The 22,433-nt window shown below is 34.7% G+C and overlaps 1 protein-coding gene across 2 annotated transcripts in view; it reads right to left on the bottom strand.

The window, feature by feature from the left end:
- LOC123549160 (ribonuclease P protein subunit p29-like) overlaps window positions 1-22,408 on the bottom strand; it is a 30,498-nt gene extending 8,090 nt beyond the window's left edge. Inside the window, exons 1-4 of one of the 2 annotated variants that reach the window (XM_045337020.2) lie at window positions 22,340-22,408; window positions 13,960-14,023; window positions 7,904-8,124; window positions 5,982-6,050 (exon numbers count right to left, since the gene is read on the bottom strand). In XM_045337020.2, the coding sequence (XP_045192955.2) occupies window positions 5,982-6,050; window positions 7,904-8,124; window positions 13,960-14,019 (350 nt within the window). In that variant the 5' untranslated portion in view covers window positions 14,020-14,023; window positions 22,340-22,408. Of the gene's footprint in view, window positions 1-5,981; window positions 6,051-7,903; window positions 8,125-13,959; window positions 14,024-22,292 lie in introns of both variants that reach the window. The other variant, XM_045337021.2, reaches the window with a different exon arrangement.
- Window positions 22,409-22,433: the final 25 nt, after the last annotated feature.

The raw sequence follows: 22,433 nt of genomic DNA, 5'->3' as shown, positions 1-22,433 counted from the left end.
GCACAAGACTGTGTCTACGGACGGACGGACGGACGGACAGACAGACAGACAGACAGACAACCTGAAACCAGTATACACACCCTTACAACTTTGTTGTCGGTGGGTACAATTATTTAACAAGAGGGCCATGATGGCCCTATATCGCTCACTTGTTATCATTGCACTTGAGGACAAGAAGGTCCTCAAAAAAATATCTAAGTCCAAAGGACAGGAACAACAAAGGAAAGAAATTTAACCAAACAGAAAAAAAAAATCTTACAAGGTATAGATATGTTAAAATACACCTAAAAATTGGAGGTACCATCCATGTTGTACCACAGAAAACTGATCTTGTGTTTTCCCTACGGCCAATAATAAAAAAGTTACTAAAAATAAGCTATTTATAGTAATGTAAAAGGGAAGTAATTAAAAAAAAAAATATTGTAAGTGGACAAAAGAAGGATCTACCAAATAAATCTGTTGACATAAATGAAATTTCAGATCAGTATCTTCATTAGTTATGGAGATATAACAATTTTAATTTGAAATAAAGGGAGGTAATTTGACATAAAATCAGTTCATAGTTATCTACCCTGATTGTCTCAGTCCAACTAATAACAATAATGAAATTTCAAATAAGTCCTGTAAGTACTTACTGATATAAATCCATTTTGATTACAATCAGGGGAGGTAATCAGATATAAAATAACTGGAACCTATGATTGGATCTGATTTGTCATGGAATCCAAGATTTATTGTTGTTGAAGATATTTTGGAAGTTTGTATCAAATAAAACCATAAATGAAGTCTCTATATGGCTGCAAAAGCCAAAATAGCCAATTTTGGACCTTTAAGGGGCCATAACTCTGGAACCCATGATGGAATCTGGCCAGTTGAAGAAAGGAAGCAATATCTTGTGGTGATACAAGTTGTGTGCAAGTTTGGTTAAAATCAAATCATAAATGAAGCTGCTATTGTGCAGACAAGGTCAAAATAGCTAATTTTGGCCCTTTCAGGGGCCATAACTCTTGAACCCATTAAGGGATCTGGCCGGTTCAAGAAAGGAACTGAGATCTTATGGTGACACAAGTTGTGTGCAAGTTTGATTAAATTCAAATCATAAATGAAGCTGCTATTGTGCAGACAAGGTCAAAATAGCTAATTTTGGCCCTTTCAGGGGCCATAACTCTGGAACCCATAATGGGATCTGGCCAGTTCAAGAAAGGAACCGAGATCTTATGGTGATACAAGTTGTGTGCAAGTTTGGTTAAAATAAAATCATAAATGAAGCTGCTATTGTGCAGACAAGGTCAAAATAGCTAATTCTGGACCTTTCAGGGGCCATAACTCTTGAACCCATTAAGGAATCTGGCCAGTTCAAGAAAGGAACCAAGATCTTATGGTGATACAAGTTGTGTGCAAGTTTGGTAAAAATCAAATCATAAATAAAGCTGCTATTTTGCAGACAAGGTCAAAATAGCTAATTTTGGCCCTTTCAGGGGCCATAACTCTGGAACCCATAACGGGATCTGGCCAGTTCAAGAAAGGAACCGTGGTCTTATGGTGATACAAGTTGTGTGCAAGTTTGATTAAAATAAAATCATAAATGAAACCACTATCGTGCAGACAAGGAATTGTTGACGCACGCACGCATGCATGGACTGACGACGGATGACGGAGGAAGGGTGATCACAAAAGCTCACCTTGTCACTATGACAGGAGAGCTAAAAATTAGAAGAGGAGTTCTTAACTTAATTGACAACATCTAATTTGAAGAAGGACCATAACTTGGCAAGACTTCTGTAACTGAATTATTTATTACAAATTGAAACTTCATTATGGGAATAACTTGCATGCAAAACTTCCACCAAATTTTCTTACTCAGATAACGGCCATACTTTGAATTTATTTCAACCAAGAGTTCTCTAACTTGGGTTTGTATCATAGCTCGGTGTTTTTTCTTAACAAATTTGGTGCAGGTAATTCGTATACACTGAGTACAGGGTGCTGTAACTAAAAGTGTGCAGATATTTAATACCCGCACGCTAGTTACCGCACTGCTGTAAAGGAATTAAACTATGCCAGCTGAACAGTAGACAGAGAAGTGTATTTTATTGATTTTCTGCTCTAGCATTGGTTTATTTTACCTGGGCTTTACACATTTGTAAAGCAAGGATTTTAAGTACTCACTGAACTGCTGTATATGGCAATGTGGAACGCCTACAACTACCATATATGGATAGCTATGATACAAAACAGAAAGAACATTAAAACTCTCGGGTAAACAATTTATACTCGGGGGCTACGCCCCCTCGTACAAATCGTTTACCCTCGAGTTTCAATGCTCTTTCTATTACATGTAAGTATGTTTGATGAGAAGGATGTCTTCTGTGATGTTTCAATCATTACTGACATAGAGCTTGATAGTTATTTGCACAGTTTCACACCCGTTAACCGGTTCCGAGCAAAACAGTTCGTGGCGGACAAAACAGTTCACTGGTATTTTTGCTGGCATCTGCATTGGGGTAAGTATTCCCCATCCAAGAATCGGTTGGTGCAAAATATGTTAAAGAATTTTATTTCTGTAAAACGTAGCATGAATGAAGAACATGCCATGTGCTTCCCGTTTAAAAGTAACCTATATTTAGTAATTAGTTATGGCGAGTTAAAAGTGTGATTTTGTTGAAAAATTGTGGAAACGAAAGTTTATCGCAGTATATTTAATTCACTTTTCAACTTAGGGCTATTGTATTAACGTCAACCTTTAAAATAATGTTTGCTCTGAATATTGTCTAACTTTAAAGTGACAAAACGCAATATTCAACGAGTTATAGACATTCAAACAAGACATGGTGGAAAAAAAGGTGTGGCGGCATTGCACAGCTCGAACTTATTTGTGTGGCGGACAAGAGCAGTCTTGTGTCTTTTTTTATTTTACTTTAATAAATGTTCTTAATAGTGATATCAAGCTCGTAACTCTTAAAAATAACATTTTTAATCAGATAACAGCAATTTACACTAGCTAGTATTAACAAATAGATGTAAGTCAAAGCATAATTAATCACACAACCGCCTAACAATGTAATATATCATCAACACTTCTTCCTACATTTTTTAATTATAGTTACAGCGGTACGGTAGTTTGATTTGATGCCTTCCCATTTAGGAACGTTCCACTAAAGTTATTATATCATTTGTAATATTTCTTTCAGGATCACAATGCATATGACATGGTATGTACCTGTGCTACTACTGCAATACAACAGCTGACGTTTATAGGAACATTAAAGCCAAGAAATTTCATTCAAGCGAATGATCACTGGGGCAAATCATGATTTCGTCCACTGTTTACCTTCGATATTTCCCAGCTTATTAGATGTTTCAATGCCGCAATTTAATGATACAATAGACTCCCTCAAATCTTTTATTCTGTCACCAATTACTCTGGTCATTTCATTTACTTCATTTCTTAAATCTTTCAACCTCTTCAACACTTGCATATATTTTGGACATAATTCAAACTCCTTATTGAATCCGGCTTTTCTGTCAGCCAGTCAAGCTCAAGTTGTTTGTACTTTAACGTGTCAAACCTATGGCTATTACAGAGGTGCTGAATTAAGTGCCTATAAACGTCAGCTGTTGTATTGCAGTAGTAGCACAGGTACATATGCATTGTGATCCTGAAAGAAATATTACAAATGATATAATAACTTAAGTGGAACGTTCCTAAATGGGAAGGCATCACATCACATACCGGAACACTGTTACCATAATTCTAATATACTTGTCTCTGTTAAAACACACTTACGCTAGAATGACATCACGTTAATGTGCGGTGACATCAAAGTTTTTGTTTCGACCAAGAAAGAGCACTTCTATATTTTATCTACTGTTTTAGATTAAGGGCATATTAGAATCGAAATAATTTATAGCAAAAGAGTGTTTTAATTAAGAAATAATATATCTCATCCAGTGATTTGTCGTTGAATAAATCATTGTTTGGAGTTCAGATGCGAAGGAATTATATCACGAGGGCGCAGCCTGAGTGATATAATAATACGCATCTGAACGACAAACAATGATTTATTCAAGAGCAAATCACTAAATGAGATATATTATTTCGATTCTAACACGTTACAAAGGATTTTTAAGTACATCCTTGATGACATGCATTAAATATTTGCCCGTTTTCAATCGGTTTCTTTTCCAGCGCGCCACTATGCCGTCTGACGCCATGACGTAATAATTGTGACGTCAGAACAGTGATTTGTTTTATAATAATTCACTGTTTTCTGCCTTCTTTGTTTAATAGGAAAATGAATCGGACCGTGTTAGAATACTATTTATACACTAGGGTAGTAATATGTCGTACAAATAATTTCACTCGGGCTGCGCCCTCGTGCAATTATTACGCCCGACATATAGCCGCCAATCGTGCATAAATAGTGTTAAAGCACTATTTTGCTTTAAATTATTTCTTAATTCAAAAATGTAGGAAGACGTGTTGCTGATATACCACATTGTTAGGCGATTGTGTGATTATTTATGCTTTGACTTATACCTGTTTGTTGATAAAAGTTAGTGTAAATTGCTGCTGTCTAATTAAAAACGTTAAGTTTTAAGAGTTACGAGCTTGATATCACTATTTAGACCATTTATTATTACAGTAAAGTAAAAAAAGACATGGGACTGCTCTTGCTCGCCACACAAATAATTTTGAGCTGTGCAATGCCGCCACACTTTTTTTTGACCATGCCATGTTTGAATGTCTATAACTGGTTGAATATTGCGTTTTGTCGCTTAAAAGTTGGACAATATTCAGAGCAAACATTATTTTACAGGCTGACGTTAATACAATAGCTCTTAGTTGAAAAGTGAATTAAATATACCGCCCTAAACTTCCATTTCCACATTTTTTCAACAAAATCACACTTTTAACTCGCAATAACTTAATAAATATAGGTTACTTTTAAACGGGAAGCACATGGCATGTTTTTCGTTCATGCTACTTTTTACAGAAATAAAAATCTTTAACATATTTTACACCAGCCGATTCTTGGATAGAGAATACTTACCCTAATGCAGGTACCGGCAAAAATATCGGTGAACTGTTTTGTCCGCCCCGAACTGTTCTGCTCGGAACCGGTTAACGGGTGTGAATTTTCTCAGTCAAAAAACAAAAATAATTTATTAAATGCAACCAAGGTTATTTACTCTGTTTATTTCCGTAGGGCTGATGGCTGGAAAGCACTTTGTGAAGTTTTAACATGTGGTTGTTACTGAGATAGAGCTTGGTATTTAGTTGTACACAAAACTTTAACTGAATTTTCTAAGTTAAAAATAAGAGCCATAATTTGTATTAAATTCAACAAAGAGTTATCTAACCTTGTTATATCTGTAGGTTTGATGAGTGGGAATCACTGTGTGAAGTTTCAATACAATACATGGTAACCATTACTCACTGAGATTTGAACTTGCATGCAAAAATTTGAACAAGATGTGACACTGATGCTCAGGTGTGCAGAACAGCTTTCAATATTGTCAAATAGTCAAGCTGAAACCTAGATATATCTCCATTGGATCATCACAGATATTTTCAAGAAATGACAACACTTTTGCCAAGATTCTGATATGTGTATGTAAACCTCAAACAAAGTTTCATTTCTATTAGATGGAACAGTATGAGGAGTTGAGAATACAACTTTTTGATGTAGTTGTAATATTTCAAACTAAAAAAAAAAAAAAGTTTTTGATACAGTCATACAAAAAAAACTAGCCCTGCCCTAAGGCAGCCAGGCTTTTTTCACATCAACATGGCTTGAAGGACATTGGTAGAGAAGTGCCAAAGGCAGATTGTTGTGAAATTATTTTGAAACTGGGCTTGCAATTTGAGAGATTTTCAAACTTTTCCATATAGTGTAAGTGTAACTACTTGAGTATGAAATTTTCTTTTTTCTTTTCAGTGTCATGGCACTAAGTCCTGACCCTCCCTCATATCTTACCTAGGTATGTCAAGAATGTCTCTCATATAATCTTGCCAGAGTCTGTGTAAAGGAACGTACTCTTCAAATCTAGAAAAACAATGAATTAGTGATATTGTCTTCAGATAAGAACATTCTTATCAAAGCTATAAATTAATAAGGATAATAGGAGAGATCGTGTTTGCATACAAATCTGTTGTGTTTTCTATTTTTAGAACTGATAAGGTCGGGAGGGCAGAAGCCGAATGTCCATGGTTTTTGTAAACAGTGAAGTTTTTCTAACGGCCTAAACCTTCTTTAAACACAAATTATATCAATAATTTTTTGATCAATGGAAAGGTTATAAAACAAGCAATTTATTAGTTACTTTTAATTATTATATCGAAATAAAATTGATTAATTATGAATGCTTAACTTACATTGTTTTTCTACCCTGCTATTAAAATTATATGTCATTTAAAACAGTTATTCATTTAAACAAGAGCACCGCCTTGCGGGTGCTGACGCTCATCTGATTTTTTTTGTATAATAGAAATATTATCCTACCCATGATTTTCTAAGTCTAAAAAGGGCCATCATTCTTGCAAAAAGCAGGATAAAGTTATGTTTCTTGATGTTCAGTGTCCACTTATGATGGTGAAAAACTGTTGCAAGTTTTAAAGCAAAAGCTTTGATAGTTTAAGAGAAAAGTTGACTTAAACATAATATTCAACCAAGAAAATGATTTTTCTAAGTCCAAAAGGGGCAATAATTATTGCAAAAAGCAGGATGGAGTTACGTTGCTTGCTTTACAGGGTCAGCTTATGATGGTGAACAACAGTTGCAAGTTTTAAAGCAATAGCTTTGATGGTTTAAGAGAAAAAGTTGACCTAAACATAAAACTTAACCAAGAAATCTGATATTTTCTAAGTCCAAAAGGGGCCATCATTCTTGCAAAAAGCAGGATGGAGTTATGTTTCTTGCTGTACAGGGTCCACTTATGATGGTGAAAAACTGTTGCAAGTTTTAAAGCAATAGCTTTGATAGTTTAGGATAAAAGTTGACCTAAACATAAATTTAACCAAGAAAACTGATTTTCTAAGTCCAAAAGGGGCAATAATTCTTGCAAAAAGCAAGATGGAGTTATGTTTCTTGATGTACAGGGTCTCCTTATGATGGTGAACAAGTATTCCAAGTTTCAAAGCAATAGCTTTGATAGTTTAGGAGAAAAGTTGACCTAAACATAAAACTTAACCAAGAAATCTGATATTTTCTAAGTACAAAAGGGGCCATAAATCTTGCAAAATGCAAGATGGAGTTATGTTTCTTGCTATACAGGGTCAGCTTATGATGGTGAACAAGTATTCCAAGTTTCAAAGCAATAGCTTTGATAGTTTAGGAGAAAAGCTGACCTAAACATAAAACTTAACCAAGCAACGCCGACGCAGACGCCGACGCCGACACCGACGCCGACGCCGACGCCGACAACCGCTCAAGTGATGACAATAACTCATCATTTTTTTTCAAAAAATCAGATGAGCTAAAAAGATAGATCTATTTGAATTTGAAAATATGAAAAATGTAAGTATTTAAAAACTTTGAATTTTGAAAAACCATAAATGAGCAAAAAAGTTATTAAAAATTAAAAATTCCAATCCCATACACAAACGATGTTAAAACATTTGTTTTGCCCACCACCAGATAAACAGATGTTAATGTGTGACGTCACGGCGATCTTTCCTATAGACTTGTTTGTATACTGAATACATGTAATTGATCCTCCCTAGAATATCAGACTCATAATGTGTAAGGGAGAAATATTGCAACAGGGCACATTATAAGACTACTCGATTCCCATTGCTGCTCATACTCTAACATTTAAGTTATGAACTGTTAAAACAAAACCAAATATCAAAATATAAGTAGCATCAACAATGATGTAAATAAACTGGTTATTTTCTTACTTATGCCCATCTTTCTTTATGTCAAACACTTTAAGTTTTCTTCTATCCCGTGCTGACAGGCTGTTTCTACATCTTGCCTTTGAGGTAGGTTTCCATTTCTTCCTTGTTGAATCAAGTATGATATATTTGCCTTTCAGCATGTCAATCGCTCCAGCAGATATTCGCTTGCTTGGCAGACATTCTGTGAGGAAGTTGGTCACTGCCTCTTGTTTCTGTGTCTTCTGTTGAAAAATTAAGATAAATACAGATGTCTTAAGATTTCCTTAAATCTTAATGTACAATCTACTCATCAACTACTAGTAAATGTTACCCTTTGAAGGGAAAGGGAACATTGTTCTAATCCCTATCTGCTTGGATGTCTTAAATCATTTTACAAATTATTAGAGTTGGCTTAAAAATGAGGAAGTTATGATTATTTCAATGTTTGATCAAAACAATCACTTTTTTACTCAATAAAGGGGAAAAACTCTGTTTTTACTGGGTCAATGGAGATAATACAATATGTGAGCAAGGGTCATTAAGGGTCGTTTGCTCATTAATCATAATGTGAGGTTTGGTAATTCTAGTTAAAATACCTTTTGAACTATAAACATTTTCATTTTTTTTTAACCAAAATCAAGGGGAAAAACTCTGCTTTTACTAACACTGCCAAGAAGGATAATACAATATGTGAGCAACGGTCATGTGCTAATCAATAAATATGTGAGGTGTGGTGATTCCAGCTGAAATTTTCTTGAATTATAAGCACATTGAATTTTTTTTACCAAATAAAGGAAAACAAGAGCTGCCACAGGAGACAGTGTGCTTGACTATTTCAGTGCTGGATAGTGAAATTGGGCACATTTGAGGAAGCTGGAGCTGTCACTGGCGTGTTTAATGACTCAAAATTAATGTGGATGAAGAAATTGAACAATAGCTTAAGTCTCAAAACATTAAATCAGTACAAAAGGAACATAATTCATGGAAAACCTCTGCAAAAGTAATGCACCATGTGTCATATCATGCGGCTAATAACTCTGAACAGCTATTTTAAGTTTGAATCAAATCTATTTACCCGGTAGTAACACTGGAGATACATCAAAAGTGCACTGCAAATTGAACCGGAAATTCTATTTGTAAAAAGAGGGCATAACTCAGAACTTACTGGTGCCAGCATTATCAAACTTGTGTTGTATGAAGTGAGTGATGATATGGAACAACCGTTTTAAGTTTGATTAAATCCATTTAGCAACAACAGAGATATACAAGGAATAAGTAAAACCAAATGATGCTCCCCAATGCATGTGCTTGTCCCAATATTGGGAATATCGTATTAGAAACCAAAATGAAACGGAGATAATAAACAAGAGGGCTAAGATGACCCTAGGTCGCTTACTAGAGAAACACACCATAATACTGTAAACATGTTTGACCTAGTGATTTCATGGAAACAAATATTCTAGCCAATTTTCATTAAGATTGGACCAAAAATGTGGTCTCTTGAGTTTAAATAAGTATTTCTTAGATATGACCTAGTAACCTAGTTTTTGACCCCAGATCACCCATATTCAAACTTGACCTAGATTAGCAAGGCAATCATTCTGACCAAATTTCATGAAGATCAATTCAAAAATACAGTCTCTATCGCATACACAAGGTTTTTCTCTGATTTGACCTAGTGACCTACTTTTTGATCCCAGATGACTCATATTCAAAATCAAGCTAGGTTTCATCAAGGCAATCATTCTGACCAAATTTCATGAAGACCTATTGAAAAGTACAGTCTCTATCGCATACACAAGGTTTTTCTTTGATTTGACCTAGTGACCTAGTTTTTGATCTTAGATGACCCATATTCAAACTCGACCTAGATTTCATCAAGGCAATCATTCTGACATAATTTAATGAAGATCAATTGAAAAATACAGCATCTATCGCATACACAATGTTTGTCTTTGATTTTACCTAGTTTTTTACCCCAGATGGCCCATATTTGAACATGACTTAGATTTTATCAAGGCAATCATTTCGACCAAATTTCATAAGGATCAATTGAAAAATACAGCTTCTATTGCATACACAATGTTTTTCTTTGATCTGACCTAGTGACCTACTTTTTGACCCCAGAAGACCCATATTAAAACTCGACCTAAATTTCATTAAGGCAATCATTCTGATTAAATCTGATAAATATCAATTGAAAAATACAGTATCGTATACACAAGATTTTTCTATAATTTGACTTAGTGACCTAGTTTTTGACCACAGATGATCCATATTCAAATTCGACCTAGATTTCATCAAGGCAAGCATTCCGACCAAATTTCATGAAGATCAATTGAAAAATACAGCCTCTATCTCTTACACAATGTTTTTCTTTGATTTGACCTAGTGACCTAGTTTTTGATCCCAGATGACCCATTTTTGAATTCAACCTAGATTTCATCAAGGTAATCATTCTGACCAAAATTCAAGAAGATCAACTGAAAAATACAGCCTCTATCGCATACACAAGCTAAATGTTGACAGACGACAATCGACAGATGCCGGACATGAGCGATCAGAAAAACTGGTGAGCTAAAAAAAGAAAATTGAATAAAGGGAGATAATTCAACAAGAGCTGTCACAGGAGACAGCGTGCTCGACTATTTCGATGCTGGATAGTGAAAATGGGCACATCTGAGGAAGCTGGAGCAGTCATTGGAGTGTTAATGACTCCAATATGGATGAAGGTATTGGACAATAGCTTATGTCTGTGTCAAAAGAATTGAGTAATAAGAGAGATAAAGATAAAGTTATCAAAACAATAAATAAGTATAATTCTAAGCAAAAAGGGGGCATCATTCATGAAATATTGGTGCAAGAGTGATGCACCATGTGTCATATGATGTGGGTGATGATGTGTAACAACTACTTTAAAGTTTGAATCAAATCCATTTAGTAATAACCAAGATAGAGTGAAAGTGCACCAAAACTTTAACCTGAAATTCTAAGTAAAAAGGGGATATAATTCATGAAATACTGGTGCTAAGAGTTATGGTCCTTGTGTTATATGACGTGAATGATGATGCCAAACAACTATTTTAAGTTTGAATCAAATCCAATCTGTAATAACAGAGATATAGTGAAAATGCATCAAAATTAACCTTAAATTCTAAGTAAAAGGGGGCATTATTCATGAAAAATTGGTGCCAGAGTTATGGACCTTGTGTCATATGATGTGGGTGATAAGGTGGAACAACTATTTTAAGTTTGAATCAAATCCATTTAGTAATAACTGTGATAGAGTGAAACTGTACCAAAACTCAACATGAAATTCTAAGTAAAAAGGGGGATAATTCATGAAATATTGGTGCCAGAGTTATGGCCCTTGTGTCATATGATGTGAGTGATGGTGTAGAACAACTTTTTTAAGTTTGAATAAAATCCATTCAGTAATAACAGAGATAGAGTGAAAATGCACCAAAACTTTAACCTGAAATTCTAAGTAAAAAGGGGGCATAATTCATGGAAAATTGATTCCAGAGTTATGGACCTTGTGTCATATGATGTGGGTGATGTTGTGAAACAACTATTTTAAATTTGAATCAAATCCATTTAGTAATAACTGAGATAGAGTGAAAGTGCACGAAAACTTTAACCTGAAATTCTAAGTCAAAAGGGGGAATAATTCATTAAATATTGGTGCAAGAGTTATGGCCCTTGTGCAATGAGGAATAACTATTTTAAGTTTGAAACAAATCCATCAAGTAATTACAGAGATAAAGAGAAAGTGCATCAAAACTTTGGTTGGGAACGCGGAAGGACACCGACGCTGGGTCGAGTAGGACAGCTCTCCATACCTCGTATAGTCAAGCTAAAAACTAGGTATGGTAGAGTTATGGTTCTTTGACACTGCACTTCCCGTCATTTTGTGAAGTTTCTATGAAATGCCATTAATACTTTTCAAGTAATGCTCTGGACAAGCCTTATTTTGTATAATAAAGGGAGATAACTAAAAATCTAGGTAAAGCAGAGTTATGGTTCTTTGACAATGCACTGCCCGTCAATGGCCTCTATCATTTTGTGAAGTTTCAATGAAATGCCAATAATACTTTTCAAGTAATGCTCCGGACAAACCTTATTTTGTATAATAAAGGCAGATAATTCAAAAACTAGGTAAGGTAGAGTTATGATTCTTTGACACTGCACTTTGTTTCAATGGCCTCTATGATTACGTGAAGTTTCAATCAAATGCCATTAATAATTTTCAAGTTATACTCCGGAAAAAGTGTGACGCATGGACTGACAGACAGACGGAAGGACGGACAAAGCGACAAATATATGCTCACCCTTTGGGGAGCATAAAAAAGCATCAAAATTAAACTGAAATTCTAAGTAAAACGGGGATATAACTCATAAAATGTCTGTGCCAGTGACTGACCTTGTGCCATATGATGAGGATGAGGATCTCGAAAAACTAATTTAATTTTTAATCTAATTCATTAAGTAATGACTAAGATATAGTGAAAGTGTACCACAATTAACCTGAAATTAAAAAGGAGGAATAATTTATTAAATATTGGTGCAAGAGTTAAGGCCCTTGTATCATATGGTGTGGGTGATGATGTAGTACAACTATTCTAAGTTTGAATCAAATCTGTTCGGTAATAACTGAGATAGAGTGAAATATATAAAAACTTTAACCTGAAATTTTAAGCAAAAAGGGGGATAATTCATTAAATATTGGTGCCAGTAAGCTGTATGTGCTGTATTGTGCTGTATGATGTGGGTGATTATGAGGAACAACTATTTTAAGTTTGAAGCAAATCCATCAAGTAATAACAAAGATAAAGGGAAAGTGCATCAAAACTTTAACCAAAGTGCGGATGCAGAAGGACGCCAACGCTGGGTCAAGCAGGATAGCTCTCCATGCTTCATATAGTTAAGCTAAATAACGCTGCTCTTACTAGGTCAAGACGTGATGCTAACTTATAATTATGTGTGGTTTAATAATTATGAATTTTAAGCATTTTCATTTTTTTTCCCAAATAAATCAAAGCCAGTAATTCTGTTTTTACTGAGTTACTATGTGTGAGCAAAGGTCGTGTGCTAATTAATAACTGTATGACGTTTGGAGCTTTAATACCTTGACAATGCAAGGACAAACAGCAGAACGGACATGACCAAAACAATATCCTTCCGCCTTCATCGGGGCATAATGAACCTTGGCATGAATATAGCATATTCTACAACAAAATGTTACACGAAACTCAGTGGTAATACAGATGAATTACAAACTTAATTTAAGGAAGTTATGACAGATTAAAATGTTTAGAGGTATGAAGTAGTCTTTAATTCCAGACTGGGACCATTGAGCTCTGGTAGTTACGATAGCAGTGAGTCAAAGTAAAAATTGTATCAGTCCTATCCTAAACTAGAGCTGTCAAAGGAGTGACGAATTATACCCCCACAATACAGCGTTGTCACAGAAGTAAGCCAATGTAAAGTCAAACCTCAAAATCAGTAGGGGTCATCTGCTGGTCATGATCAAAATCCCTATTAAGTTTTGTGATCCTAGGCCCAAGCGTTCTCAAGTTATCATCTGGAAACAGTTTAACTGTTCCAGGGTCACTGTGACCTTGACCTTTGACCTACTAAACTCAAAATAAATAGGTGTTATCTGCTGGTTATGACCTTGACCTTTGACCTTCTTACCTCAAAACCGGTAGGGGTCATCTGCTGGTCATGATCAAAATCCCTGTTAAGTTTTGTGATCCTAGGCCCAAGTGTTCTCAAGTTATCATCTGGAAACTGTGTTACTGTTCCAGGTCATTGTGACCTTGACCCTTGACCTTCTGACCTCAAAGTCGAAACTGACCTGTATTTTATGATGTTACACCTGTGTACCAAATATTAGTTAAATCTGACAAGCCTTTCATGAGTTATTGTCCGGAAACCATGAAAACCAACGGACCAACTGACCGATTAGCTCAATCCTATATACCCCGCAAACTTCGTTTGTGGGGGTATAATTATATCCCTGTTATATCAAACTCGCTTTTATTGTGGTGTTTGGTATATTTGAAACAATGAACCTGTTTATGTGGGTCTGAAGGGTCCTTTACTGTCTGTGGCACTTTCTGGTACAGATCCATCGCTCTGAAGAATAAAAAGATACACATGGTTATCACCATGTAAACATAACCAGTCATTAATTACCTGTTTTAATCATGCCTAGAAGCAAAAGATTATTTGATACCTTAATTAAAATTACATGTATTATGTTTATCTGCATGTATATTTTGTACATTTTCACAATAACAACTAATGCAAAATATGTAAAAATCAAATGCAAAATGGTCATAATTGCATTCCAATGGATTATGGTTTATTTATGTAAGACAATAACAAAAAGATCTCTGCGGTCACATTTTCAATAAATGCAGCAATATTTTGCGATAAATCATTGAAGAATGTGTCACTTGTGAGAATCATCATTGCATAAGACAAATTTTTTACTGACTAATCACAGAAATTTGTAAAATGTATTGAAACTGAAACTGCATAGATCTCCGTTCTGTGTGATCGACTTTTGTCTGACTCTCATAAACTAGTTGAACTAATCCGACACATACAGTTTGTTTTATAGTGTGACAGGTCAAACTGTAACGGTGGCTGCAAATGTCAGAAATTAAAAAGCAGCCTTCAGCGACAGTAAACTTGTCTATCTCATAAACAATTTGGATGGGATAATAACTATTTTATATTTGATATTGAACATTTAATATTGATTTTATAGCTATTTCTAGCTATATCCCTGTTTCTCGTATTCTCAGGGTTTCTCATATTCTCGTTTTTTGCCTTCAAGTTGTCAAATAATTTAATGTTTGTTATTTTCTAGACAGGAATGGTACAAAACTGACACACTGAAAATTTCAAGTGATTTGAATGCATATTGACGAAACTATCAGCATTTTACTCAATTTTTGAAAAAATCCTTATTTTTTCTGGTGGTGTTAGCAAATTTGCCATAAATTATTGATTATGCAATTAATTGTAATATTTCTTGATGTATTTACTACAGAATATATCTTTTATAACACATTATTATGGTAATTTTAATGTTTTAAATTCAACAACTTATTTGTGATGAAAAGTCAAATCTAAATCCACGGGAATACGAGAAACTCTTGGTCCATTTCTGCGGGTGAGGGTGGTATCAAATACAGTAACAAAATAATTAAATGGGATAATTTCAGTAACATTTTATGACTCCATCTGAAAGACAAGTGAATTTTCTACAAAATAACACCCAAATGCTGTTTATGAAATGGTTAATCTGTTACTGGGAATAAAAACAACCCCTTAGGCCCCCGAGAATATGAGAAAACAGAATATATTGCCGGAAAGCTACTTTAAAACTCAATTTAGTTAATGTCATTATGATCCAAAGTTTCCTTTCAAAGACGCTAATTTAAAACAGCCAAAAATATTTGCCACTGTAACAGGGGAATATCATGTAGAGATGGTACCTACCCAAGAAAATCTAAGGGGAACAACTCTGAATTGACCAATAAACTGAAGCCAACATAAAACATTGGTCAAAAGTGAAAGAAAAATCAAATAAGCCCTTTTAACAACAACTGATCAGGCAGACAAAATATGACCTACATTTGTTTAAATCTCATTGTATTCAATATACAATATGCACACTTTTCTCATGGCTTACACTGACAGTTATTTTATAAGTTGTAGTAACACACTGGCAATAGCTTTCGCAGAAGCGGTGGTTCCAACGCCGCGGCGGTGGAGGATTCGTCGCAGAAGCGGTGGAGAAATATGGCCGACTGACTATATTTACGCTCTCATCGGTACTTTTTCTAACGAGTGTTTCACGTTTGACTGAAAACAACCAGTGAGACAGGAGCCCACATGTGTATTCTTCCAGCCACAAACACTTGTTCAGTGCAATTCTTTGTCATTAATGTAAACACTTCCGTACAGTTTGACGAGGGACTGCCGTTTTTATAGAATTTCTATCAGAAATGGTAAAATCTTGTACAAAACGACCCCTGATCGCGTTTGCATCAAAATGTAAGTCTGACACTGTCAAGCAAAAACTTTTTCTCCGTAATCGGTGATTTTTCATTGCAAGCATACAAAATGATCGACCAAAAATCATTCCAACGCAGTGTGCGGTGGGTACAGTTGCAACGCATTATGGTGGATCTTGTTTCTTTAATGTTCGCTTTGGACTTTATATTGGAGTAAACAGCATTTTCCCAGAATTTTGATTGGGTAGGGCCATGAAATCACCTTGACATTAGATAGCAACTGAAACTGAAAGTTTAGAATAAATATGACATTGATTTGCTCATCCGTAAATACATAATATCAAGTGAAATAATAATTTTCTGATTTGACCACATGCGACTTCTGCATTGTATGATAAACCAACTTGACTAAAGTACGATACAATTACTTATACGTAGCATACCTTAACAAAATGCCATTGAGCAGCTGTGTTACTGGAGTTAAGACTTTTTAAAAGTAGACTAATTTACCTCTTCTTCAACAATATCCTTTTAGTTTTAGACGTTTACCACAGAATCTCAAAGTGTCAAGGAAAAAGTTTAGATTTTCTTCTTAGTGACAGGATGAGATTATTTGATTGCCCTTCGTCCGTCGTCCGGCAGTCGTCTGTCCATCCGTCGTCCGTCCACAATTTCTTTTGAACACGATAGAGACCTCATTTTTCAACAGATTTTAATCCCTGAAGGAGCCAAAATGTTTACCTTATGAACATGATAGCAGTGGCATTTTACTTTCGACACTTACAAACAAATTAAGGATAACATGGTGTAATAGGCCTCAATTTCACCAAAAGCTACATAAAACTTGATAATTTAAGCTTTAAAAATGTCAAACGATAGAAATAAGGTGCATATTGACAAGTTATATAGTGACAGAATTTCTCAAAAAAAAAATCCTTTAAATTACCTCCCCTGATAATTTTGGTTTTTCATGAGTTATCTCCCCTGAAAACTAGAAAAAAATGATTTTCTCCTTTTCCCTACGGGGAATTTTAGATTTCTTTTTGATATTTGTATCAGAATCATATAATGCAGCTTTCTACCGCAACTATTTCTTGAAACTCAAGTTCAGATTCTCATAATCAAAGAAATTATATATTTCCCATAGGCATCAATGTTAACTTCAATACCGATTATCTCCCCCAAAAATGATAAAATTTGAAAAATCTCTCGGTGAAAAGATTTTAATTTTGAATGTCTTTAAAGTGACCAAATTTCATTTAAATATTACCATCCAGTTACAAGATATGAAATATGGCTATTACACCATGTTATCCTTAAGTCATGATAAGATCTTGGTTCCTATTGAAAACCACCTAGATTCCGTCATATGTTCAAGAGATACTACCCCTGAAAGGGGCAAATTTTCTATTCTGGCCCTCTCAGCCATATAAGGTTTCATTTATGCTTGGATTTGATACAAACTTGCATATGTGTGCCCAAACACATGATCGCGCTACGTCATTTTGAGCTCGAAAGTGAAAGTGGAAACGTAAACAAAAATTATAAATCAGGGCATAAGTTTTATTATTCAATATATTGTGTTAATATCATGTACATCATTCGAAACCTGAAAGTGCTAGCCCCGGTACTACAATTGTCCCGCCAAAACCTTCTCATTTTAACACTATTCCTGTTCAACCACGTTCGACAACATGCGCTCAATGTGCAAGTCAGTTGAACAGGAATAGCATTAAAATGAAAAGCTTTTGGTGGGGAAATCGTACTACCGGGGATAGCACTTTCAAATAGGTTTCGAATCATATGCATGATATAAACACAATATAAAGATTAAAAAACTTACACCCTGATTTTCAATTTTTGTTTACCTTTCTACTTTCATTTTCGAGCTCAAAATGACGTAGCGCGATCACGTGATAAGGCACACTGTGCATGGAATTTTTATCTTAATAGTCGCTAGGTGAAGTTCGAAACTGGCATGTGGGGTCAAAAACTAGGTCACCAGGTCAAATCAAAGCAAAAGCCTGTTAACGCCATACGCCACATTCATGGCCTTATCTTCAGTAATGTTTATCTTGATGATTCTAAGGCTAAGTTTAACACTGAAAGATAAACGGAGAAACAGAGTACAAACAACTAGCAACAGACAAGCAGAAAGAAATGTTACAATAAATGAAAGACAAAAACTTCATTCTCCTCTGAAAACTGTCACAATGCCAATCAAACATATTAAGAGACCTTTAACACCTTGTTCTATAGTGCCAAGAGAACGACAAGGAATCAACTCATTTCAGTTATTCTTATTATAACAACTGAAGCGAAATTACAGCTGGGAACATCATGACTTAAATATGCTAAAACATGATTTAAAAAACCTATAAAAATGATAAATGTTTGCAGCATGTGCAGTGTGTTGGAGAATACTCCCCCGCCCCAACTCCAATGCGAACCCGACTTCGATATGATGTGGCCAAAACAAAAATAAGGAACAGCAGAAACCCTGTCAGTTTGTATATTAGATAAGTTGGTCTGTTCTATGATGTAAAAGTCGCATGTGGTAAGCATTTAATCTAACAATCGTTATTGTCGGTTGATATTATATAATAAGGGAAAAGGAAAATGAAGAAAACTTTCATGCTTTAATATCAATAATCATTTTTGAGGTGTATTTAGTACGAAATAACATGGCGTTATTATTTGGCAGTTGATTTAGTAAAATAATTATGGTTTAAAAGAAAGCTTTTCGTGTGTTCATTCAATAGAACGGAAGTGCAAATCAATAGTATATTATTAGTAAACATTAAGTTTCTGTTGCAGTCTGAGGTCAAAGTGATTTCATGGACCTACCCCAATCAAAATCACAGGAAAATGCTGTTTACTTAATTTCAAAGTCCATAACGAACATTAAAGAAACAAGATCCACCGTAATGCGTTGCAATAGTATCCACCGCACACTGCGTTGGATTCATTTTTGGTCGATTTTTTCATATGTCTGTTATGAACATTCCCCTATTACGAAGAAATAGATTATGCTTGACAGGGCCGTACTTACGATTTGCTGCAAACGTGCTCATGGGTCGTTTCAGACAAGATTTTACCATTTTTAATGGGAACTCTACAGAAACGGCAGTCCCTCGTCAAACTGTACAGAAGTGCTTACATTAATGACAAAGAATTGCACTGAACAAGTGTTTCTGGTTGGAAGAATACACATGTAGGCTCCTGTCTCACTGGTTGTTTTCAGTCAAACGTGAAAAGGTCATTGGAAAACGTACCGATGACAGCATAAATGTAGTCAGTCGGCCATATTTCTCCACCGCTTCTGCGACGAATCCTCCACCGCCACGGCGTTGGAACCATCGCTTCTGCGAAAGCTATGGCCAGTGTGGTAAGGCCCTGATAGAAAGTATGGTAGTGCATGAAAATAAAGTAAAATAATGCATAAATGCCATTAAAGAAATTTACAACATTAAGAAACATTACTAAGATTTGATCTTTAAGCCAAAGTTATTTATTGTTCCCAATGATGATACATTGGCTTACTCAACATTTACATGTATATACTAAATTTTAAAAACATAAAATGTATATATATATCCAACAATGAAAAATAACAAAAAAGTTAAATTGGTATCACGTTTGTGTAACAACGTAACCAGACTGGTTATATTTGTCATTTCAGTTGATCATTTTGGAATTGTTTCTTACGTTTTAGTCATTTTGAAGAATTTTCTCATACTTATCAGGTGTACTTTGCTGCAAATAATGTAACACAAAAAGTCATTATCATCAAATGAAATCACAACATTTTAAGGTAGTGGTTGTAAGTACAACATTTTAAGGTAACTGATAGGTAATGACTCTGCAATGTATTTTTAGCAATTCAACATTTTCTGGATAGAACTCTCACGATCATTGTTTTCCATAAAAATCGAATAAATGCTGAAAAAGCATAATATTATGGAGATTACTTTGATGATTTTTGTTACTGGTCAACTACCCTTAAAAAACTACAAGGTGTTTATTTATTTTTGTAAACAAGGTAAGCGGGTAACTTCAGATATCAACATTATTTTACAACTTAAACTGCTTACACAACCTGAAAAAAAGATTTCGTTAGGGCCTCTCATTTATAATATATCAACAATTATCACCTGAATTGAGTGCTTTCATGAATGAAAAATATTGATGGCAAAATGATGTAGCTAGGGGTTTGTTTACATTATACAGTCAGGGGTGTAACTGTTTCAAGTTATCGCAGTTTATAACCCATTTGAGTTATTGCTTATACTTTCATAACTTGTTTCAGTTATCATAAAATATTACAAAGCCCTCCTGTGCCAATTCCTTATTTTGAATTAGACTAATGCAATTATTTCCTGAATCCCTGAACTTTTATCTTTCCAGCTATGCAGTAAAAATTTTTACGCAAGGCTGATCAAGTTTTACGCAAACGTTTTAAAGCTATAAAACTCTTAACATCCCATTATGCTTATCAGGTCATGATCAGACTAAAAGAGAATTTGATTAACCACAGTTTGCTACTAATTACACTTTAAAGGTCACTTTGTGAGAACAGCAAAAAGGCTTTTTTTGAATAAATTACCTGAGTTAACTATATTTTATAACTAATACAGGTTATAAAATGCTTGAAAAAGTAACTGAAATAGGTTACATAACTTAAAACAGTTACACCCCTGACTGTTATAAAATCTTTAATATCTTCTTTCAGGTACATTTTTGGTATGGTTTTGATAAGCGTAAAATAAAGAACATGTCATTCTCTTTCACTCAGATTTTTTTCATTAGTTTTACCCTTACGAAATGGTCAAAAAGCTGCGAACATGCCGCGAACATGCTGCGAACATGCCGCGAACATACCTATTCGCAGGAAGTATTCGCGGGATATTCGCTGCTACCGCGATCATGCCGCGATTGGCTTGATACTAGTTCGTGGGATATTCTCAGGAAGACCAATGATCGCGGCATGTTCGCAAGAAGAACTTAGAAGATTATAATCTTTTGGTAAACTGTTACTGAAGAGCTTTTATAAGAGCAGGTAATTGTAGATCAATTAATTTGTAACATTATCTGTAAGGTCACAGTATGAGTCTGATAAGTTAATTACAACCAGATATTCTGGACATGTTTAGAAGGAAATCTGTGTGCATTACAGACAGTTTTCATTAAAGTGATTCTTAGAGGCTGGTAGGAATATATACTTTTTTGTGGTAAGTCAGAAAATTTATGTTTAATATCTATACTTATAAATCTCAATAAACATAAGGAATTTTGAAAATGAAATAGATATGCTTAACCTTTTGCAGAGCTGTATCAGATTATCTAAAAAGAAATATAAAACTAGCTTATTTTGACAATTTCTAAGCTTCATAAGTGTAATAACATGTTAAACTATGACAGATTTGTTAAGTGATACATCACTTATAAGCAGTGTGAAGAAAACACATTGGGATGAAATGAATACATGCACTCAGACACTGTTATTGGAATGACAAGTAACAGTTAAAATTCAAACATATTTTATCATTAAAACTTTGTTTAAAATGCTCCAAATATGATATGAAAAAGTTCAGACATTGACAATTTGAATTTGTTACAACCTCAGTGTTCAAGTTTATTAAATAAATTTAGATCCCTGATTCCTATTAATTTATTTGCATGTTTTTGCACTTTTTCTGTACACAATTTCTGTAGTGATGCATGGTTTTCAGCTAGTTCACGGCATGTTCACAGCAACTAGTTTGCGGGATGTTCGCAGCAACTAGTTCGCAGGATGATCGCAGCAACTTGTTTGCGGGAAGTTCACAGCTACTTGTTCGCGGGTAGTTCGCGGCAAAACTAATTTGCATGTGGAAAGTGAACACCAAACAAACATCCCGCGAACATTATACCAGTTGTATCAAGTGTTCGCGGCATGTTCGCCGGATATTCGCGGCATGATCGCAGCAATTGTTCGCGGCAAACTATAATATTTCCGTAAGGGTAGACTCTTGGCTAGTCTTGGATTTTGACTTTATTAAAAGACAAAAGGAAGTTCAGTATAGGCTCTTTCAAAGTGTTGAAATTAAGACTAAACTTACACTATATTCTATTGAATTTATGTAGATGCCGAGACTTTTAATACAGGCTATATTAAATTGGGGATGTCCTAAAACCACTGAAAAACGGTCAATACAAGAGTTGTCCATTTTGCTTCAGATATTTTGAGAAAGCCGTTTTTTAAATATCAAATATTTCTATTTTTACATGGAGAGGAAGAAAACCATAAATATGTTTAGTAATTTGGTGCACTTTGCTATCATTTCACTCTGTAAAAAATATGTAAAGATGAATTTGAATTTTTTTTTAGGTACCATCTCTAGAATATGCCTGTAAATTGTATAAACACAAAACCACCAACCAGGATTAAAATATTGAGGGCTTGTTTATCTCCACACCGCCTATGAAGGGGACTAGTAAGAGTCCTTGAAATAGTCAAATAATCAAATCATATA

The sequence above is a fragment of the Mercenaria mercenaria genome, chromosome 6, assembly GCF_021730395.1.
Source record: "Mercenaria mercenaria strain notata chromosome 6, MADL_Memer_1, whole genome shotgun sequence".
Taxonomy (NCBI): Eukaryota; Metazoa; Mollusca; class Bivalvia; order Venerida; family Veneridae; genus Mercenaria; species Mercenaria mercenaria.
Note: the sequence above shows the minus strand (reverse complement) of the source record. Positions and strands in the feature narration are given on the sequence as shown.